The following is a 24,040-nucleotide window of genomic DNA, read 5'->3' on the forward strand; positions in this document are numbered from 1 at the left end:
TGTAAATATTCTCCTTGCCAAGTCTGTCTTGAACAATTACACAGATCTGTAGGCATGCCTCTCATGTCTCTAGCCTCAGGCTACATTTATGTTAAAAACAAGCAAGCAATTCTTCCTCATTACTTCTCAAGCCCGAACTGCAGATAAGGCAATGATTGTCTCAGGCTACGAGCAGTCTGGTGTTTAAACCAGATTGATAGAGAAGGAGCAATCCTGCTTTTACCCAACCAAGGGTAACTATTATACATAAAATGGAGCAGAATACAGTCACTCTTTTTTACACCTTGATATGGAGGCAAAGCCAGTAGAGTCTGAGTCCTGTCATATAATGCTTTGATGCCAATGACCAGACCACTCGGATCAAGCTGGGGCTTGCAGTCGACACCTCTGTATATCTATGTACACAAGTCTCAACTGATGTCAGGGTGCCATTGTGCTAAATGCCATGTGCTGTACAAACACCTAGTGAGAGCCTACAAACTGAATAGGCAAGAAAGACAAAGGGTGGAAGAAAGAAAGTAATAATATCCTATCCTCATTTTATAGGTGGGGAACTGAGGCACAGATACTAAATGGCGTGCCCAAGATCAAACAGGAAAGTGGATCCAGATCTTCAGAGTTCCATTCCAGTGCCTTACCCACAAGATCAAACTTTCTCACATTTTGGATTAGCTGTTTCTGGAATGATTAGACAAACCATAAGCACTACAGTCTACTATTCTGTCTCCAGCAGAGCCCACTACAGAATGCTTCAAAAATGGCAAAACTTAACAGTTGTGCAAAGCTGTAATATGGGGAGAGGTGGCCCTTTGCCTTGAGACCGGAGAGGGACGGGTAAAGCAGTGTGCACTGCTGGCTGCTGTATGTGGAGTTGTCAAACAAAAGATAAATACAAGGGAGTACAAGGAAACAGTAAGAGAGTATAGTCAGCATGATAGTCAGTGGTGCGTGGTCTCAGCACACTAGAGGCCTAACAGTTGTCAAGTTTTTTTTGTAAGTATCACACAAAGGAGAGTTTTAAGGAGGGATTTGAAGAAGGCTGAGGTAGCTTTGGGGATGTTTAGGGGGAGTTTCTCTCAAATATGAGGAGTGGCATAGGAGAAACCAGGAAGGTGCTTGTTGGAAAAATTGAGCGGGGGGAGGGGTGATGGAGGGTGTAAAGAAGCTGCCTCTGGTGGGACACAACTGAGAGTACCATTTCAGGAGAAATTGCTTAGAGCAGGGCAGTCACAGCCCCAGGATGGTGGTTCTCCACCTCTAAGGCACATCAAACCAGCCAAACAGAGAGGACTTCAGTCTCACCCCACTGGCTAACCTTAAGTCATACAAGCAATTTCCTTAGACACTCCAGTTTCCCAGTATCACCACCAATGCCACTCGTTATGGGGACAAATAGTTATGAAAACCAATACCCCAGTAAAAGAAAAAAGGTTCTCCCGATCCCAAAGGACCAAGCCTCAGACCCAGGTCAATATACAAATCAGATCTTACCCACAAATCACGCTGTGGCCAATCCTTTAGAATCTAAAGGTTTATTCATAAAAAGAAAGAAATATAGATGAGAGCTAAAACTGGTTAAATAGAATCAATTACATACAGTAATGGCAAAGTTCTTGGTTCAGGCTTGTAGCAGTGATGGAATAAGCTGCAGGTTCAAATCAAGTCTCTGGAATACATCCACAGCTGGGATGGGTCCTTCAGTCCTTTGTTCAGAGCTTCAGTTTCTAGCAAAGTTCCTCCAGAGGTCAGAAGCAGTCTTGAATACAAGATGGAGGAGATGCAGCAGCCTTTTATAGTCTCTTGCCATGTGGACTCTGCTGTCTTTGTTCCAAAGACAAGCTACCCAGCACATGGCATGGACAAACCTTAGCGTTCTGTCCATAGGCATGTCCCTGCATGCCTTGCTGAGTCACAAGGTGTATCTGCCTTCTCTCAATGGGTCAGTTGTATAGCTGATGGGTCCTTAATGGGCCATCAAGCAGGCTAGGCAGTGCTGACACCAAATTGTCCAGGGTGTCACCCAGAAGCATAGCACAAGTTTGAAATACGGACAGTATAGAGCCAATACTTATAACTTTAAATACAAAAATGATACATGCATACAGATAGCATAATCATAACCATCAAACCATAACCTTGTCTTAGACACCTTATTTGACTCCTTTTATACAAGATTTAGTGCCACTACAGGACCTCGGTTGCAACAATGCTCTGTAAGGTCCCAGTTTGTGGCAATAACATCACAGAGGGTGGCACGTGGGTTGAGTGGAGGCGGGACTTGACATTTCAATAGCGAATGAAGTAGGGTGGAGATAGTTTGTCTGATGCGACAGAGGAGGAGGAACCAGTGGTGAGATTCAAAGGGAGGGATGACATGGTTAAAGTGATAAGCTAAGAAAACTATCTTTGAAGCAGCATTCTGAGCGGATATAAGTGGGGTAAGATTGCATCTGTCAAGGGCAGAGAGAAGGATGTTGCAGTAATCGAGATAATGAGAGCCTGGATCAGTTTTAGCTGTGTGGACGGACAGGGATGACCGTAACTTACAGAAGAAAGAATCACTAAGATTTACATGTAGCATGGATGTGGGGACCTAGACAGAGGTCTATATCAAAGATGATGCCCAGGTTACAGGTAGGGTGGTGGTGGTGGTATTGACAGTGATTGAGAATGGAGACGAGGCGGAGAGGTTGGGGGTGAAGTAGAGAGTTCGGTCTGTGAGTTCTCCACATAGATGAGTTTGTGGATGAGATTACTCAGAGATAAGGCATAGAGGGAGAAGAGAAGGGCACCAAGGAGAGATCCCCATGGAACCCCCACAGAAAGTTGGAAGGGGGATGCGGTGGATTCACTTTCCCTTCCTCTCAGGTTCTTCCTGTCCTCCCCTTGATGTGGGATCGCTTTTAATTTCTCACTTCTTTTCCCCTCTTCAGCTTTTGTCTTTCAGCTAAGGCTACGACTACTCTACGCAGCCGCGCCGCTACAGCCGTGTCACTAAAAGGAGCGCAGTGTAGCTGCTCTTTCTCAGCAGGAGAGAGTTCTCCCGCCGACAAAATAAATCCACCCCCAACGAGAGGCAGTAGCTTTGTTGGCGGGAGAGCGCTCCCGCCGACAAAGCACTGTCCACACTGGCGCTTTTTGTAAAACTTTTGTAGTTTTGGGGGGGGTGGTGGTGGTGTTTTTTCACCCCCCTGACAACAAAAGTTTTACCGACGAAAGTGCAGTGTAGACAAAGCCTTAATCTCTCTCCTCCCTTCAATTCTCTGTTTTTAATTTCCTCTATACCCGTCCTCTTCCATGAGCTGCTGCAATTCTCTGGCCAAGTTTATTAGCTGGCTATTTTACTCTTTTTTTTGGTTAACTCCCCTCCGCTGCCTTTCTCTGTTTCTTTTCCTTGGAAGATGGTTATAGAAATAATAAATAACATTAGTTAGCCCTCTTCCTTATAGTAAGCAGCCTCTTGAAATGGCCAGTCCTTGGATGCCTGTATGGTGAACGCTGGACTCTCGCACTCCCAATTGTTGCCACAGCCTGTTGCATAGATGTTGTACTGAAAGGGGCCCAGAGTTCTGAGCCCCAAATGTTAGTTATACATTTGTATTTTTATCAGATTTGGTGAAGTTCCACCTTGGCCTTGGTCTAACTTACGCTTCTGAAGCCAGTATTGTTGTGGATTTGGATTGGAGAAAAGTATTGGATTTGAGAAAAGTAGGGCCAGAATTGGGTTCATAGTGGCACCTTCATTACAACCTTAACTATGGAGAAGTTACTGTCACTCTAGATTGCTGATGTTTAAGTGGTCACTAGACTTCAGAGTCAACACACTACTTATAGGAATGGACCATTCATACCACTCTGAGCTGCGTTGGATCCAGTTTGGAAGCTTTTGTTTGCATAAGTACTAGAAACTTAATTTACTAAGGATGCTCATACGTAAGCGTATTCACAGAGAGCCATAGTAAACAATACAAAAATAAAACCGATCCCTGCTTCTAAGAGCTTACAGTGTAAATAGATGAGAGAGGAAGAGAGAGAACACAATATTTTGAAATCCTATCCTAATCTGCAGTCACACAGTTCATTACCCTTTCCAACTTTGTGCCCATTTCACTCTTGTAGTATGCTCTCATTTAGTTACATTTGTTCTAACTCTGTTCTATTAACTGTTTCCAACCTACAACCCTGCCTCCTCCATCTCCAGATTTCCTCATGCTTAGAAGTAACCTATTTCCCAAGCCCCTGGAACTGTTGAAGCCCTGCATTGCCCTAGTTTGGAGCAATCAGGAGTCCCTACTCATGAGATGTCAGGTGCCAAAGTTAGCTATTCTGTGACTACCAAAGAAATGCCAGCATGTTCCATAGGCCAGTCCACCCCCAACTGTGTTGTAGCATCATTGCTGATGGGGAAAGATCAGGTCTGCCTCTCTCCCAATTGTTTCAGTTTTGACTCACCATTCTGAGTGAAACCGTTTCTTACGCAAGCCTCCTTGCACCCACTGTAGCTTCCTATTTTAGGAATAAACTAATGCTGCTGCTGCTCTTTACTCTGGTTCTTTATTAGGGAGGGTTGGTGGGAAAAACTGATCCTCCCTCCCATAGTGACTAATAGGGGTTACTCGCTGTTCCTGCTGCAGAGCTGCTCTTGTGTGTCTAAATGCTGGGCTTATTCCCATGTACACTCTTTCCCGCCCCCCCCCCCCCCCCCCCAGGTTTCTGAGAAAGCTCAGGCCCACTCATATGGGCTCTTCTCCCCTTTCTTTTGTTAGGGCAGGCTTCCTCAAGAGAGCTCCATGCTGACCATCTTCCTCCATCAGCTCTTGCAGTGAGTGGAAGAATAAGCTCAGGCTGTCAAAACTGCCCCTTTGATATAATGAGAAACCTGGACTTTCCAACCTCTTGTGATTAGCACGAACCTCCTCCCCCACCTGAGGCCAAATTAATATATTATAAACTGATCCAAATTGCCTCCATTATCCTTCTTGGATGGAGAGCAGATTTGGTTGTGCTTCATATGTGCATTGAATTTGAAAAGGTCTGACCGGCCCTCTTTGGAGTTACCTCTCTGACTTGGACCAAATTCTGTTCATGTAATATATATCAGCCCCACTACCTTACTATCTTAAATCTCCAACATTCCCTTCCCATTCAAAGGACAAGAGTGCACAGGGTTGATGAGCAAGTGAAACCTTCCCCAAATTCTGTACCTAGGCGTGTGAATTTGGGGAAAATGGCCTGTAACCTGCCCCCTAGCTCTAATCTCCACCTGGGCCTTTTTGCTTCTCCCCCTCGTATTTGCCTACTGTAGTCTGTTGGCAATACAAGCCGCTTGGAGTGGAAGCCTCTATCCAAGCCCCTTGACTAAGATTGAGAGGGGATGTAGGTTCCAGAAACTCTGGGAAGCTGTGGGAAACCCATCAGCACCTCCAGTTTACGGGTCCGAGTCTGCATGAGATTACCCATACAACAATAATCTTAAAAAACCAATTTATTAAAATTGGAAGGACAGTTGAATCAAACACGACTTGCTTAATGTATCCAGATTTACATTTTTCATAAACTAAACTAGATAATCCATTCCCAGATTAATTATAAAGAGGGAAAAGGAAAGGCAAATAGCTTGTATCTCTTGAACGCAATACCCTGACTCGTCTAGACTGGCTTCCTCTCTTGCTGTCCAGATAACTGCTTTTTTCTGCTGTCCCCAGGATCCTCTTATCAGACCCCTGCATTTGGGTTAGCTTGTGGATCCAGAAAGGACGTCCGTTGTTGCAGGGAAGCTGCCCTGGTTTTTCCAGTTTTCTTAAGTTACCTAGATGCACCAGTTAGTTAAAACTTATGGGCAGGTCCTCAGATCTACTGTCACATGTCAGTTTACTGATCCACCCTGTCTCCCCACTGTAGCCCTTTCAAAGAGAGGGGGATGTTGAAGGTTTTAAAGAGACAGCAGAAGATGGTAGCGTTTATATACATTATGGATATTTGATTGTTCCAATTCCTTCATCATTAAGCATGTACTGTCTACACGCATGCGCTCACACACTCTCTCACTCTGTTTCTGTATAAACACACGCAGCAAGCGTGCTTGGGGACAAAGCTGCCCTGATTCAATTAGTCACTTTGATACAGAATTCCTGACTGGAGAAGTTACAGCAGAGCACTGATTCCCCAGGGGCTTGAGCCCAGCCAGGCTCTGGGCCTGAGCAAATGGAGAGAGACCTCAATAAATATGAATTTAAACAAAATAGTGATGACTCTGGCTTTCTCCAGTTGAACCATTCTGGTCTGTTGAGTAACTAACATGCATTTTAAAGATTTTTCTTTTTTTCCTACATACATATTTAACTGATTGGTCGAAATGGCTGCGTTTGCGCTGGTGTAATTGATCCCCGTTTTTCTTGAGAAAGCACCTGCTGGAACTGAAGTTCAGGGAGCAAGCAGGGTTTATCATCTGCCAAGAAAGTGATTAATTTTTTTGTTTTGAATTGTATCAAATTCAAATCCTCTCCCAGGGGAAAGCTGGGGTAAGTGGCCTAGATGCCGTCAGAAGGTCCATAGGCCTGTTTTTTATTTATAAAATGTGCCTGGTGGGGCTGAGTTCAGACAAGGCTGGGGCTCTGGGCACACATTGATGTGGTCCCTGAGCGGCTCTCCCACAGCTCTGGGCCCCCTCTATGAGAGGCGGTGGTGGGACCTCTCAGAGCAGTGGGTCTTAAAGCTAACACCCCAGTTAGATGTATGGAGCTATTCACTGCTCTGAGGGCTGCTGTTTCAGGCAGTGTCTGCATGCTTGAGTAGACATCACTGTCTTGGTTACATTCTGGCACATCTTCAAACTTTTCTTCAAACCATGAGGGCTAGAAAGTTTTATTTTAAAAAGTGAAAAACTGAATTTCTGATATAACCAGTTCACTCCAGGCACAGGCGTATCGTGCTTGTGCCTTTAATCTGGCCTTGGTGCTTTTCCAGCTCTCTGAGTACAGAACTACAAACATGGAGTAAATAGCAAATGTAATAAACAGTCTGACTCAATGTTAGTTACTTACGTTTTTCTCTCTTCCCTCCCCCCAATTCCAAAAGAACTCCAGCACCTGAAAAGCAAAGTGGAAGGCCTCTCACTTGTGTAGTCTCCATCTTTGCAAAGTCATTGCCAAACTAAACAGTATGCTCTCAGCTCTGTTCTCAGCCCTTAGTATGTTCATCACAGATGCATGCTTCTCCTCACTTGCAAACCAGTCCATTAATCACTCTCTGGGTGCTGTATCATGAGGGACCTCTGCATAATGCTCCCTCATCTCCTGTTCTGATTTACCGCCTTTGTCTGCAAGTGACATAGCAGATTGAGTGTAACCTTGGGTCACTTGAGGAATTAATCACTCTTCCTGGTGCCCACAACACTCACCAAAGGGAGATGAGGAGCTCCACCAGAGATGCTGCTTGGCTTTTGTGGCATCAGACAGTTAAATAGAGGTTAATGTCTGAGCCAGAGAGCAGAACTGCTCTAGGGATGAAGCTGAACAATCAACACCTCAGTTCACTTAACAAAACCCGGTGAATTCTGGAGCATTAGCCCCATTTCTCTCAGAGACCGGGAAAGGGATTTTTGAGTCCTCCTTTCCCCCAACCTTTTCTTAGGGAGAATTCAAATCCAAGGATCTATCTCCCTGCAGACTTAAATAAATATACACCGCTACCTCGATATAACACCACCTGATAGAACACGAATTTGGATATAACGCGGTAAAGCAGTGCTCCGGGGGGGTGGGGCTGCGCACTCCGGTGGATCAAAGCAAGTTCAATATAACACGGTTTCACCTATAACGCGGTAAGATTTTTTGGCTCCTGAGGACAGCGTTATATCGAGGTAGAGGTGTATATACATTTGTTTGTTATAGTCCATACCTCATTCTTCTTGTCAGTGTGCTCTTTTCCCCTTTTTTCTGTGTCTGGGACTTTCCGCCATCCTGGCAGAAGGTTTAGTGTTCTTTCAACTCCTCTTGCGTAGAAAGTTCTTAAAGCTTGATTCCTATAGGTCTCTTATTTGGCAGTGCCATTCTCTATATGACTACATTTTTGTATTGGTGCAAATGCGTTCTTCAGTCTCTTCTTTCCGGTAACCAATCTATTCCTCTGCCTGAGGGCTGGATTCTGCTAGTATGCGTGGAATGGCCAACGGTAATTCGGAAGGTGTTCCTCCCGCCTCAACTCCCGCCTTCCCCCAACCCCAAATGCTACCATAACATGCCACTCCAATGCTATTAAGTGTGAGGCCCTCCCCAGAATGATGTTTCTGGAGAGGTTGGAGCCTGAATTTGGAAAACTCACTTGATTGTGTACTGGACTCACTATACTTCTGCTTCCACCTACCCCATTTAAAGAGAGAAACCTTTACTGCAGAAAGGTGCACTGTGTACACGGCCTGACAGATGGAATACAGAATGGCCAGACAGGGTTGGGGAAAAGCAACCACCAATTCTTGTTAGTAAATGAAGACCAAAAAAAGTCTAAGGGCTAAGGTGCTGCAGGAAAAATGTTAACTCTGAGAACTGTTGTTACACACACACACACACACACACACACAGTCCTAGCAAAACTCCCTCTGCTGGACACTTTCCAGGCTACATGTGTTGGGACACATGTGCTTTAAACCTCTCTTGAGCTGAGTAGGCTACACCACTCCTCCTGTGGCCTCTCTGGCACATTTCCTGAGCACAGGCATTCTGTGTATTACACCTTCAGAGAAATGGGATCATGTGGTTCAGCTGCCCATGGCCTCCTATGACCAATGCTGATTTCCCAGTAGCTTAAGCACACCCTCTTCCAGAACTCAGCTGTGTGGGTGTTCTGGGGTCACAGTTTAACTCTTCAGGGGTATGTGAGAGTGAAGTAAACAGATACAGACTTTGCCCAGGATTCTAAACACCATTGCCATTTACTTAGCATGACAAATACACAGATCTAGACAAAATAATAAACACACCAGTATGTATTTCCCTGCCTCAGTTTCCTCATGACTCTGGAGCATTCTCTGGGCTTAGGACCGAGTCCTCTGCGGTGTCTAGGATCTCCTTTCATGTGGCTTCTGTTAAGAATCATAGTGTCTGTCTTGAGGTCAGCTAACTTCTGACTTCCTTAGTTTGTTCCATATTTAAACAAGATGCCCCTGCTATAAAACCATGTCAGTGTCTTCCTCTCTCCTGCCCAGAGCTTTCTGTGTCTGAGCAACCCAGCCTTTGTTGTTTTTACAGGCTAGCATCAACACCCTTTAGTTTCTTTGCTCTGTTGCAGAGGATTTTCCTCTTCCCACTTCCCCAGTTGGAGAGAACTGGCTCTCCTTGCTTCAGCCGTCCCATTGTCCCAAGGTGTTTCCACTTGAATAGAGGACCGTTAAGATTTAATGACGAACCATTGTCTCTGATCTGGCAGGTATGTGACCACAGCCCCTGTCACTGCATGGTTGACTCACTATACATATATGTTTCACTCTATGTGCATCCGAAGAAGTGGGTTGTAGCCCACGAAAGCTTATGCTCTAATAAATTTGTTAGTCTCTAAGGTGCCACAAGTACTCCTGTTCTTTTGACTATACATTGAGGCATTCCATGATGCAGTACTTTCTTACAACCAAATTCATAAGCTGTATATAGGTTCAGTTCATAGGACTAGTAAAATCAAGCATGCACTGGATGTCTCTTCCTACTCTTCTGACCCTGTTTACTTATGCCTGAGCAGTGCTGTTAAGTGATAATCCAGTTCAGAAGCCAGTCACAAACTTGGACTATCTTAAACCATGCAAAAACTGAAATAAACTAGAACAGTGTTTCTCAACCTGTAGGTCACGACCCAAAATTGGGTTGCCAGGATGTATCAAAGGGTCGTGTGGGAGGCCCTGGTGGTGGTGGGGGGGTTGGGTCCTGCCCCTGGGATGGTGGTGGAAAGCCACCAGGGGGAGGCCATGGCTGCCCCTCATTTGCTCCATGGTGGCAGCTCTGATCCTGTGTGTCTGACTGGGCTCGGCTCAGCTCCCCGCTCCGGGTGTTGCAACCTGGTACATGGGGTTGCAGCACTGCTGAGGTTTGGCCCAGCCACTCCTCTGTCATGAAGATGGGGGACCAGCCAGGCCAAATTTGAATGAGGGGTGCTGCAACCCTCTGTGTCAGGTTGCAGTGCTACTCAAACAAATTGGCCAAACCTGACCGGACTGAGATAGAATCATAGAATTATAGGAGTTGAAGGGACTTTGAGAGGTCCCCTAGTCCAGTCCCCTGCACTCATGGCAGGATTAAGTATTATCTAGACCATTCCTGACAGGTGTTTGTCTAACCTGCTCTTAAAAATATCCAGTGATGGAGATTCCACAACCTACCTAGGCAATTTATTCCACTGCTTAACCACCCTGCCAGGAAGTTTTTTCCTAATGTCCAATCTAAATCTCCCGTGCTGCAATTTAAGGATCCTTGAGGTCATAATGACCCCAGCAGGGAGATGAGCCCAGCCAGCCACATGGGTCAGGAACTATCACTGTGGTACGTACTGTGTACTTTTTTTAGTACTTAAGGTGTATATTGTTTATCCTGGGTAAAAAATATTGAGTAAGCCAGATGTTTTTTGTACTAAAGCTATTTACTGGGTTGCGACGGGCCATCAAGGTTTACAAATGGGTCCTGAGCCCAAAAACATTGAGAACCACAGGACTTACCATTTCAGACTCTGGAGCTTTTTATCTTTCAGATTCCTGAGTACTGAAGCAGGACTGACACGGATTCCACTAACGATCATCTAAATTAGGTCCTTTTCAAGGAACCTGCAGAGTTGTTTACTAGCTCTTCTTTCTTTGAGCTTGAATAGGTTGTTTCTGATCCAAGAGTTATGAAATTTCACATCTTCCCAAGAGCTGTAAAATCTGGCTAGCTACAAAGGGTGGTGGTTCAAGATCCTTGTTTGCTTGCATGGCTGTACACAAGTAGGCTGAGACCCTGAAATCTGCTTTGTGAAGAGAAGAGACTAAAATGTGAAGGTTTTTGGAAAAACAAATGCTGCTTGTCCTTGAGGAGATCATATGGACTGGACAGGATTTTGGTCTGACATGGCCATTCATGCCACAATGCTGGTCTCCAGGTCCATAGGAATTAATTATGAAACCTCCTTTCAATACCTGGACGCAGCATTTGAGGATGAGCAGGAGGTGATGTTGGACAGCTCTCAATGCCTCACTTGTTGTGGGGATTCAACTCTTCTTTTGTTACCTTTCTGGGTTAAGCCTCCCCTTTTATAGTGGGAAGAACATTGAATACTGTTTAGTTCTCCATAGAGCCGTGTGGGTGGTACTCTGCGTCCACAGGGGCCAGAATCCAAGAGCTCTGACAGATAGTTGTGAGCTGAGAGGAATGGGAGGATATGATCCATGGTCCTGCTTCAATTCCACCTCCACATAGGTTTCTTGGGCCCTACTGTCCTTGTGGGGAGATGCAAGACTGAATGCCGAGAAGAATAGTAAAGAAGTTGGCAGAGTGATTGTCCCTTTGAAGCTGAAGCATCTTGACTATGAATTCCACCCTCATTCGATTTGGAAGTGGACTGAGGGTGTGATTGTGCAGGGCTAGGGAAACCGTAGCCATCCTTATAAGGGAGTGCTTCAGCATAATTGCTGTTTTTGCCTGGCAGCACTTAGCTTCTGGAGGGTGGGGATGGAGGCTGCCTGAGCAGTAGCATGCTTTGGGGTGAACCCTTGTCACATGCACAAAGTGCTTGAGTTGCTTTTTAAAGAGCTCCCCTTTTGATCAGTACCTCCCTTTTTGAGAGGGGAGGGAAGCCGTAAGCTTTGTACAGTTGGATAGCTTAGTTATGTATTGATGTGCATGCTGTGCTGCTGGGTTTGAGACTCCATTGGGCTAGAAGGTTTTAGGAAACATGTATCCTTGGAAACTGATCCCAAGAAGCTCAACTTGCTGCATTTGAATACCTCCTGAGATCCTTTGTGGATGAATCAGTCATTCTGTCCCAAGTGGCCTGGGTGATTAAGTCTTGCTGCCAGCGGGGAGAGTATGAGGATGATAGGGAGAAATTAATCTGCTAACTCCTACTGTAACGTGAGGGGATTGTGCTGGGTGTTAAAGCTATGGCTTCTGGCATTCAGCTGCTCCATGCTAGAGAAACTCACCATTGCTCTGGTGGCTGATGAAAATCAAAACTGCTCGGAGGGTTGGAGGCATGGAAACATTCTTGGGATGCTTGGCTGCCCGGCAGCTCCCATTTTCCTTTTCCTCCCCACTTTCTTTGCTACTGTCTGTAGCTGCCCATTCCTCTTTTGATCAGTGTGCTCCCAGGTGGAGAGCAGCTTGAGGAAAAGCTTCTTCCTGCCTTGTCCCTCTCTCCCTTTTTTATTCTGTTTAAATTGTGTTGTCCCATAACTTGGACGTCCAGTTCCCTTTTTCCTCTTCTCTACTACTGCTTCTGTTTGCAGTCCCTGAGTAATATTGTGCGGGGTAAAATGGCAGTTCCAAAACCTTTTCCTCAGGTGCCGATGTCTGGCAGGCAGGCGGTCCGTTGAGATCACAACAGAAAGTGCTGCCGAACAGAAGGCAATTTATATCTCCTTGTAGTGTTTTTTTAAAAAAAAAGCCTATTTTAGCAAGCTGGGCTTGAAGCGTCTCCTAGTGTGCGCAGAGTTAATCTTCATCACCGAGGCATTGATTGACAATCTGGAGGATGTTAATGTGTGATTCTCCCCGTGAGCGGGGGAGGAGAGTGGAAATTGCAGTTTCTTTGCTAATTGTACTTTAGATGTCATTTGTGACAATTTCATGTTGTCTAGACAGAGATTGTGGAGCAATTGCTTCAACAGAGCCTAGTGTTAGCCTGCTATGGATCTGGGCAGCACTGGGGTGGGGGGGAAGGGAGCTCATTGCTCCAGAAGGGACACTTGAATCAAGCATTGCCAAGTGAAGGGTTTCAAGAGGAGGTGCAACCCGAATTTTTTGTGACAACATCATAGACTGTTTATTTAGTGGCTAGTACTTGTTGCAGCTGCTGTTCCTTCAGGGATCATCTTTTTCTACCTATAACAGAATTACTAGTAATGCTGTTAGCACTGACAGTACTTCAGACTGCTTTAGCCCCTCTGTTAATAATGAAAATTAAACCCAGTCTTTGCCTCCTAGACTAGGTCTTCCTAGAAGCAGCTGTTTCTGACCAAAGATCATTGATTTCTGCTTTCAGGTTCCCAGTGTTGGGCATATTCTAACGGGGGGAGGGGGTGAGTGATCCATTAGCCCATTATATGGATTTAAGAACTGGAGTTTGAAGTCTAAAGACTATGGAAGTGTATCATTTTAAAAGCAGGCACCACAGTCTCCTTGGGGATTGTAGGTAACAATATTAGTGTTGTAGACCATGGAGGCATTATTGATGATGATTAACAGTACCTCATTTATTGAACCCATTTATCTGGCTATGAAAATGAACACTGAGCTGCAAGTTGGTCCTCAGGGCTTTAGCTTGGAACAAATTTATTTTAACTAATAAAACAAATCGCTTTGACGTTAGTGGTTTTAGGTGCAGGTCATCTCTGCTATCCTCAGGAACAGAAGTAGAAATTGCCCCTCTGGATCCCACATGATCAAATTTTGCTGTCTTTTTGTTTTGTTCCTAACTTCTTATTAACATTGATGTCTGATGTCCAGAGCACACTTGTAACTTTGTCCTCTGAGTATCAAGAGTGATAAGATAACCAAAAACCGGAACTGAAGCTTAAAATCAACTACTGCTCGTGAACTTTTATACATGGCATTTGGATGGGGCCTTAGAGTGCATGTAGGGAAGGCAGGTGGGTACGAGACATGGTGATGACCAGGGTGGTTTTGCTATCCCTAAATTCAGAAGGCTTTACCCTTTGGAGGAATATGCTGGTACTTGATTACTGTTCTTTGAATTAATCCATGCAGATAATCTCCAAGAGACTACCGCAGAGTCTCTGAGAATGCTCAATGGAGTGCATGTGACATTCCTTTCCAGATTGGGGAGAGAGCCCAGGGGCTATGGGGTTTTTGGGTGGAGGCGGGGGGAATGCTGCAGTGCTCAGGGTGACGACGCTATGCAGCAGTGGCAGGAATTGTGGCTTCTTTGGAAACTGAGTCATGTGCTCTTCAGGAGAAATAACAGAGCTTGAATCTCTGGAAAAGTAACCCAATGTAAAAGTAACTCAGTGCCTAGGTAACTCAGCATTCGTTGTCAGTCTTGAAACCTCTAATTCTCTCGGATTCCTCTGATAATTTAAAGCAGAGACGTCAATTTTCAAACCATAATAGAGGTTTGGTTTGAGAACACAATTATCTTGAAGAGCCTAAGTGTTTAGCTTAATCACTATCAAGCCTAGGCAGACAGCAAGGCAACAGGAAATCTGCCTTGCTGTGCAAGTTCAGTGAAGTTTACACTGCAGCATTTTTCTCTGTCTTTTCTGTGGTTGACAGAACATAGAGCCACTGGTACTCTCTAATACTAGCTAGTTCAGGATGGTTAATGGACAGTTTCCAGCCAATAAGCTATTCCCTGGTCTGACACATCCATGCTATGACCAAGCAGTGCTGCATTTGGGAGGGTCATTGTCTCAGCGTTTCCATCATGGTTGATGGGAGGCTGCTGGTTTTAGGGAGCTCTGTGTAAGCAAGGTGTTTTGGGGTGTGTGTGTGTTTGTTTTTGTTTTGTTTAGAACACCAAAATACCCATAAACACATACTAGTGAGGGCTTTTGGTGTCCTGTGGCCTGACTTCCGAGCAAGGGAATCAGTGAGGGGCAGAAAACAAACACAGTTTGTCCATGTCAAGAGCATCTTCCAGCCCTGTATGAGCCCCTTAGCGTAGGGTGGCAGAAATTCCTGACAGACTGCTAAAGCAGCATCAGTGATTACAGGCCTGGCTACTTTGGACTGCTTGCCCCAAGGGAAAAACAGCCATCTGCAGCTTTCTCTTGAGACAACCATGCAGGAGTGAGTCAATTTGGGAGTTCTTCCATCTATAATGGGACTCTTGTATGCTTTGAAGCTTTATATGGCAAAAATTTATACCAGCTATCACTGGCCCTGTTTCTGTAGTCCCATGCATGTCTATAGCAATGAATCAGTAATACAAATAATCTCAGGCGATATAAGGAAGCAGGAGACATGGGGCTGCTGCTGTATGGCCTTTCAGCTGGTCACTTACTGACATTAACGTTTTTGTTTTTATTTCTAGGAGGCTGCTGGAATCTTCCCTCATTTCGCTATCACGCTATGATGGAGCAGGGTCCCGGGAGCACCCAATCTACCCAGATCCAGCCAGGTAAGGACTAAGTGCAATCCAGATTCAATCCTGTTTCTCTGCCAGAGGCACTACTGCTGTGGCAGCAACATATACTGAGCCCCTTGGGAATAGTACTGATATCTGATCCATCTCACCCTTTATGGCGCATCACTATGGAGATGACCGTAGTGTTGGGTTTGGAGAGTCCCATGCCCTTTGACGTTTTGACGAGCCCCTTCCACACTACCTTTCATTTAAATCAAAAGGCCTTGGGCAATAACTGAGAGACAAAAGAGAGGTAATGAGGTACAAAGAGCCTGTTACTGTGTGAGGGTCTTGGTCAAGGTTGGATTTAGCCCCATTTGGGGAAGGGAACTCTTCCTCTTCCTTCTCTCTGCCTACATCTGTGTGTCAGATGAACCGAGTGGAGGGAAAGACTCCATACAACTGAACACAGATCTGAGGTTCTTAAAGAACCTGGAGGATAACCTTATGATCCAGAAAGCAGATAATTCAAACCAGAAGAGAAGTCACCCTGGATATGCTGCTTGACTAATAGGAAGGGACCAAGTGAGGATGTGAAAATAATAGGGTAGGTTGGAGCCAATGATAGCAACCTATTTGGATGCAACATAGTAAGGCGAGGGGATGTAGAGAGTGCAGAGGATGATGATACTGGATTTTAGGAAAGCAAATATTTGGGAAATTAAGAAACTAAGAAATTAAGTAAAGGTGATGGAAATATTGTAATGCATGAATGTAGGAGAAGGCTAGAGAATCCCTAGATGCCATACACTACAATGGCTCTAAAAACAAAAATACAGACAAGGAGACCGGAGTGACTTTGAGGACATGGCTCAAAGATCTGAGTGTGAAGAAACCTAACAAAATGTGGAAATAAAGGACAATATGTGGTCAAGTCTTGGAGGTAAATAATAAAGGAAGGATGAGTTAACGCTGCTGAAGGGGGTAAGAGTCTTAAGGGATCTTACAAACATATTGGGGGGGGAAATACTACAGAGGAAGCAGGCTCATCAATAAATGAGTGATGAAATCAATGATAAGTCTGATAAATCTGTCTCTCCACAAGAAGGGGGGGGGGGGGAGGAGAAAAGGCCTATTCTGAGAGCCTTGTAAATGTAACTGTTGATGGAAGCAGGTGAGAGAATACTTGGAAAAATTTAACCTATCCACATCTGTGAGTCTGAATGGCATGACCTACGGCGTTAAGTGTGTTGGCTAACAAAAAGCAAAACACTGAAAATTATTTCTGAAAAGTTCCGAAACACTGACATTAGAGAGAGAAAAACACATGCAGTGCTGTTTAGCCCACAGAGATGTTGATAGGTGAGAATGTTTTGGAGAATTAAAAAAAAAAAATCAAATGTGGCAGAATTATCAAAACCAGAAAGGAGTATTTTCTGCCCATACTGCTTAGCATATCAGGAAAGCAACAGATGGGGTAGTGTGACCCACAGAGAGAATCTGTCAGAAGAGGGTAATGGAACCATGAGCAATAAGCGGCATTGGAGGTTTATAAAGACTAAATCGTGACAAATGTGATCAGTTTGGGAAGGAATTAGCAAAGCTAATGACTGAGAATTCGGCAGCTATATCATTTGGTATAGCTACTCATGAAACCTTTGATACTGTCATGTGAACTGAAGTTGGGTTAAAGGGACCCTATGCAAAGGGAAACAGTCAGTGGGAATGTACTAGGGTGACCAGATGTCCCATTTTTATAGGGACAGTCCCGTTTTGGGTGATTTTTTTCTTATATAGGCGCCTATTACCTCCCACCCCGTCCCATTTTTTCACAGTTGCTATCTGGTCACCCTAGAATGTACTGAGGTTAAGTGTACAGTGACTTGCTGCAGGAGCTGGGTTTAATGTTAACATTTTAATGATCTGAAAGAGAGATTAAATCTGTATGTTGTTACATGATGCTAACTTGGGAGGTTTGGCAGTAAAGAGAGTAACCATAAGCTAAATTGAAAAAAGGCAATGTCCACGCAAGGACTTATACTGGTATAATACCTGTACAATTACAGCAATAAATCTCCCTGGGTAGACAAGGTTAATAATATGGGTATGGACTTAAAATACACATCTTATCCCCCCAAAATATAAGTATATTAATCCATTTCTGGGAAGCTAATTTGAAATCCCAGCATTCAATGGGAGGGAAATGCTGTGGAAAGACTCGAGGGTAAAAAAGGCAATAAATGATTATAAGCCTACAATTCAACATGGTGTCAAAAATGTGATGGAGTCCGCTGCCACAAAACCTTCATGAACTGTGAGCTTTCATTCTGGAGTGTGGGCTGGGGGCTAGTGTTTCTCTGAGGCTCTGAATGACCCACAGAGAATGCTGCCATCCCTCTTGGGTGATTGAAAACCAGAAAGATGCTGACAAATGTATCAAATGTGTGTTAGAGGACTAATGAAAGTGGCTAAAGGGGGGCTGGAGGGATTTATTTACAAGGAAAGATTAAAATTAAATGTTAGGAATACATGGGGCAACAAAAAACTTAATCTGAATATGTGGGAATTTTCTAACAGTGAGCGCTATTAGGTGTAATGTGGAAGATACCCCATTGACTGGAACACCTAAATCCAGAGTGGCTCTGGCTCTCTGGGAGATGAGTCTTAGGCTATGTTTACACTACGCAGCTTTTAGCGACACAGCTGTGCCGCTACAGCCAGGCTGCTAAAAGGTGCACAGTGTAGCCGCTGTTTGTCGGCAGGAGAGAGTTCTCCCGCTGACAAAAAACTTCAACCCGCAATGAGCAGCAGCAGCTTAGTCGGCAGGAGAACGCTCTTGCCGACAAAGCACTGTTCACACAGGTGCTTGTCAGTAAAACTTTTGTTGTTCGGGGGTGTGTGTCTGTGTGTTTCACACCTTTGAACGACAAAAGTTTTACTGACGAAAGTCCAGTGTAGGCAAAGCCTAATTGATCTCTTCCATGTTGAATTTCTGTAACATGTGACAGAAGGTACAGCTGCTCCAGGTATCCGTTACACTGGAGAACAAAATCAAGTGCAGTTTTCATCTTGGAAACAATTTTTAAAACAAATACTTGCTCTCACCACATGGAACTTTGAGGGCTGTAAATAGTTGTGAAAGTTTTAAGTGAGAGAATTGGGATTATAAGGATCTACTGGAGGAAAAGGCCAGTGTTGTGAGATTAATCTGTGTTTAATAGCAGATCCTTCTCTCCTGCAGAGGGTTAGGTGCATGGATCCATCAACTGGAGCTGAAAGTTTGAGTGGGGTAAGGGTATGATCATTGCATAGCTTCCCTCAGGTTTATTGATTATGCTAGACCAAAGGGCATCCTTTGAGACAATGGGATCTTTCCAATTTCCCCATGCCCTTCCTAGAAATGTAGGGGAAGCTGTTATTTCCATTGATTGCAGTTGAGTGTGCTGCAGAATCTTCTGATGTTGCAACAATAGGTCTGCGCCTACCAGATGCCTCCTACAAAACACAGTGGAAAAGTTACTTGAATCAGAGATGGAATTAAATAACTCTTTTAAAAGACCAAGCTGTGTCTTGTCTCTAGGGAAGCTTTAAAAACTTCAGCCACACTTTAAAGAATTTCAGTTCAAGGTGATTCTGTTTGATCTAGATTTTTAGGTTGCACCAACCACTTGTTGTATGAGTGGTGGTGCTTGGTTTGAATGAATAGTGTAGGATATGGAATGAGGCAAGGAAAATTTGGATCACTTTGAAGCTATGTTTCAAAATTCACAGGAATCTTATGATGGAGTTGAAAAGGCCTGTCCTCTGTTTAGATGGTCTCATTGGTTGGACTTCTTCAAGGTCAGCTTGGCTGTTAAGTCCTTTCCCTGGACTTTCAGATTTACTAAGACGACAGGAAAGGAAAGCAGCAAGGGAATTGCTGCCTAGGACAGGTGCTCTTTGATGGCAGTTATGCTAGTACAGCTTGAAATAAGGATGTTCATATTAATATCCCAGCTAGACAGTTTTACCTGGACTCTGTCTCTCCAAGCAGCTACATGTCAGACTGTGGGTAGTAGAAAAGACTCCAAGAAAATCAAAGTTGCTGGAGCAGTTACTATGGGTAGGACTGTAGCGTTGTCTATTCAGCAGGTCTGAATGTTGACCCTGATGAGTTGAGTTGCTTACATGCAATATGTCCTCCTCTGCTCAGGAAGCATGGAAGACACAGGGGCAGCAGTTAGTGCCTGGTACCTAGCTTTGCCTCAGTTCAAATGGGTGGGCATGTATCTGTAGCACAATCTGCAAGATAACGGGCAATATGTGAGGTCACTAGAATGAGTAGTCTGTGGTTGCTCACTTGCAGTTATTCTTTATTGCCAAAACTGAAGAGGCCTCCTGGTTTCCTTGTCTTTCATTCGTCTTTCGCTCTGTTTCCTCAAGCAGGGAATAGGCATAGAACAAGAGGGTTAACCCCTGAAGGGGAGATATTTCATTATGTGGAACAGCTGCTGCTGGCGAGGTGTGTTTCTACTTTCCTATTGTAGACTGGTATCCCATGCTGCCACCTTGCCATGAAGCTGACTTTGGGAACAGCCATGAAGTGTCTGTGGGTATCCATGTGCTGGAAGCCATACTGCAGAACCTTGATAACAGACAGCAGAGGTTTTTGGACCTGCTCGGCTGATCTAATGGTACTTACAGGCTTGACAACAGAGTAGAAACAGGAAAACAGTTACTTAATTAAAATATACATGTTGACTGCTGAGTCTTGTGTACTAATGGAAGCAAGTCCATCAGCTTTAAACAGCTCTGCTGTCAGCAACAGGGAGGGGGAAGTTACTCTGCTTCTGGCCAACTTGGGGCTGGGGACATGAAAATGCAAGTGTAATTCTCCCTTGGTCAGAAGGAGTGCCTAGTGTTACTTTAGCGATCCTTCAGGTATTTTCAGGAGCAGAGACCAGAGCTCCTTCAGCTGGTGGAGAGTCTTCCCAGGAAACAAGGGGAGGGAGGGATGCTTTAGGCTTGGAGAATCCTAATTCTGAAAAGAAGTGGTCTTCCCTAAGATCTTGATTGCCCATTTATCTACATGGCCAGACTGGTTAGAGTTCTGTGGGTTGTAACTGAGCACTTTGTATTGCCTAGTAATCCATCCTTGCATGCCCACCTCACTATTTAGGGAGCAGTATGTTTGAACTTTTGCTTTAGTGCCAACTAAAGCAAATGTTTGAATGCTGCCATTCAGATCCTCCTCCTCTAGGTTCCTCATCAGTCAGCACCATTGCTCCATGCTGTAGTCTACGCTGTTAGACTACGCTTGCTTGGTGCTGGATTCTGCACTGCTGAAATTGGCCTCAGGGTTCACAGTCAGCAGCTTGAACAATTGTTGTCACACATCCAGCAATGCAGTCTCTGTCTGCCACCTGCGTTGGTAATTGGAGTCCATTCACTGCAAGCATCTGTGTGATCCATATGCACCTCATGTACTGAGTTAATTTGGATCCTGTGGTGTCAAAAGTAGCCTACTGTCTTGTGGACTACTACAAAGTTTGTGTGTTGCTAGGGGGCTCTGACAGAATACACCTCTTTATTCACATCCTATACGCTATTGTAATAATCTTTGTACAAAATATGCCTTGTAAGATATCATTTGAAAACTCATAATTTGCTGGTAAGTGTTGTCCTGGTAAAATATGTGTGGCAACATTGTATGTGAAGTTATAAGATTCCCCTGTATGGTGGTGTTAAACATGTTCCAAACCCGACATCCCTGCCGAAACAGAAGTTGGCAAACAGGTCTGTCCTAAACAAAGGAATGTGTGCTCTGCTTAGTTTACATTTAAGCAGTAAACGCCGCCATCAAGCATGAAGGGAAGAGAAAGGAAGTTCAAATGGGTGAAAAAAAACAGCAGGGACTATCCTTCCACTCTCTTTGGCTCCTGGTTCTTGGCTGGAAATGTTTTTCAAGAGGGGGACTGAAACTATAAAAAGGAGGGAAAACACCCAAAGGGACCCCTCTCTTTCTCTCTGCCCATCACATTCACTGCTCTTGAAGAGACAAAGGAAGCAGGTGTTAGACTCTGGGGGAAAGATTCTGACATGAGAATTTGGTCACTAATCTGCTGGAGCATGAGATGAGAAACTTTGCTTGACTCCAATATAGTTTGTTAGGCATTAGTAAACATTTTATCTTTATTTTTCTTGTAACCATTTCTGAGTTGGACAGGGGCAAGGGGGTTGGCTTTCAGCGCCCCCATTATTTAAAATGTTCCAGCGCCACGGTCCCCATCCCATTTTAAATAAATGCATTCCAATGAGTGCATGAGGATTTTTCTCTCCATGATTCAGTGGGATGAGAGAGGCTGGAAGTGCAAAGTGAACTTTAAGGGCATAGGAGACACTTTTGAATTGCACTAGGTAGAAATCTGAGCACAGTTCGTTCAGGGCAGCCAGTGCAGACCAGGCAAAGAGTGAGAATCTAATCCCAAATAGTCAAGAATTCAGTTCTAATAATAAACAGGCATTTTCATAAACAGTATGCTAGGGAGATGGTTATTTAAGTATTTGAGGTGTTAAAGGTTTGTACCCCTAGTAAATCTTTGTACTAGAACAATCACATGTACATCTGTTGCTTCCCCCTCCCCCCAAAAAATATTTATTTAGAAAGTATTAACAGCTTATAAATCCTTGCCATATAACTATCAGAAACAAAACAACAATCATTACAACAGTGAGCTTTTGTTTAAAGAGACATTATACAGGAATATAGTCATCAGAGCTCTCTAGTTAATTGCATTACCATATTACAAAATGAGCATCATTACAACACACAAGGCTTCTTAACGTTGAGGCATCCATCTGAGTTGGTAAATGCCGTGGTTACCTGATGAGATTGCCCTCACTGAGTGAAACCTCAGCCCTTCTGTTTGCAAAGTGAGAGAGAGCTGTTGAGCTTTGACTCCATTTGGCATTCGTGTGAATGTCATGTTTTTTGGTGAATGGCACTGTTCATCTATTGTGGGCTCTGAAGTGACCCTCCTGCTTACCCCAGTGACTTACTAAATTCACCTCCTCTTCTGGATCAAGTGCTGCAGGAAGAAATCTGGATTATTACTGTTTGATTACAGATATTGAATTACATATATTGGCCACTAAAAGTTGTGTTTTGTTGGCCTCCTGAGATTGTCTAATCAAGCATATGTAGACAGAAAAGCAGGCTGGTATCCAGTAGGGAGTGTTGGAGAGTACAGATCACTAGAAGCTAGTCTGTCATCTGGAAGGGTGATTCAAGGCCCTAGTTGTCTCACTGTTCGTGAAGACAGAGGCAAAAAAAGCATTGAGTACATTAGCTTTTTCCACATCCTCTATCACTAGGTTGCCTCCCTCATTCAGTAAGGGGCCCATACTTTCCTTGACTTTCTTCTTGTTGCTAAGATACCTGAAGAAACCCTTCTTGTTACTCTTAACATCTCTTGCTAGCTGCAACTCCAAGTGTGATTTGGCCATCCTGATTTCACTCCTGCATGCCTGAACAATATTTTTATATTCCTCCCTGGTCATTTGTCCAATCTTCCACTTCTTGTAAGCTTCTTTTTTGTGTTTAAGATCAGCAAGGATTTCACTGTTAAGCCAAGCTGGTCGCCTGCCATATTTACTATTCTTTCTACACATCGGGATGGTTTGTTCCTGCAACCTCAATAAGGATTCTTTAAAATACAGCCAGCTCTCCTGGACTCCTTTCCCCCTCATGTTATTCTCCCAGGGGATCCTGCCCATCAGTTCCCTGAGGGAGTCAAAGTCTGCTTTTCTGAAGTCCAGGGTCCGTATTCTGCTGCTCTCCTTTCTTCCTTGTGTCAGGATCCTGAACTCGACCATCTCATGGTCACTGCCTCCCAGGTTTCCATCCACTTTTGCTTCCCCTACTAATTCTTCCCGGTTTGTGAGCAGCAAGTCAAGAAGAGCTCTGCCCCTAGTTGGTTCCTCCAGCACTTGCACCAGGAAATTGTCCCCTACACTTTCCAAAATCTTCCTGGATTGTCTGTGCACCGCTGTATTGCTCTCCCAGCAGATATCAGGGTGATTAAAATCTCCCATGAGAATCAGGGCCTGCGATCTAGTAACTTCTGTTAGTTGCCGGAAGAAAGCCTCGTCCACCTCATCCCCCTGCTGGTCTATAGCAGACTCCCACCATGACATCACCCTTGTTGCTCACACTTCTAAACTTAATCCAGAGACTGTCCGGTTTTTCTGCAGTTTCATACCGGAGCTCTGAGCAGTCATACTGCTCTCTTACATACAATGCAACACTCCCACCTTTTCTGCCCTGCCTGTCCTTCCTGAACAGTTTATATCCATCCATGACAGTACTCCAGTCATGTGAGTTATCCCACCAAGTCTCTGTTATTCCAGTCACATCATAGTTCCTTGACTGTGCCAGGACTTCCAGTTCTCCCTGCTTGTTTGTTTCCCAGGCTTCTTGCATTTGTGTATAGGCACTTAAGATAACTCGCTAATCGTCCTGCTTTCTCAGTATGAGACAGGAGTCCTCCCCTCTTGGTCTCTCCTGCTCATGCTTCTTCCCGGTATCCCATTTCCCCACTTACCTCAGGGCTTTGGCCTCCTTCCCCCGGTGAACCTAGTTTAAAGCCCTCCTCACTAGGTTAGCCAGCCTGCCTGCGAAGATGCTCTTCCCTCTCTTCGTTAGGTGCCTAGCACTCCTCCTCCTTGGAACACCATCCTGTGGTCAAAGAATCCAAAGCCTTCTCTCCGACACCACCTGCATAGCCATTCTTTGATTTCCACT

General features: G+C 44.5%; 1 protein-coding gene across 5 annotated transcripts in view; it reads left to right on the forward strand.

Moving 5' to 3' along the window:
• AMBRA1 (autophagy and beclin 1 regulator 1) overlaps positions 1–24,040 on the forward strand; it is a 162,295-nt gene that overhangs the window by 17,542 nt on the left and 120,713 nt on the right. For 3 of the 5 annotated variants that reach the window (XM_065402400.1, XM_065402401.1, XM_065402402.1), the window contains one exon: positions 15,226–15,312. The exons of the other annotated variants lie outside the window; for them this stretch is intronic. In XM_065402400.1, the coding sequence (XP_065258472.1) occupies positions 15,226–15,312 (87 nt within the window). The remainder of the gene's footprint in view (positions 1–15,225; positions 15,313–24,040) is intronic. 5 annotated transcript variants of the gene reach the window in all.

The sequence above is a fragment of the Emys orbicularis genome, chromosome 4 (genome assembly GCF_028017835.1).
Source record: "Emys orbicularis isolate rEmyOrb1 chromosome 4, rEmyOrb1.hap1, whole genome shotgun sequence".
Taxonomy (NCBI): domain Eukaryota; kingdom Metazoa; phylum Chordata; order Testudines; family Emydidae; genus Emys; species Emys orbicularis.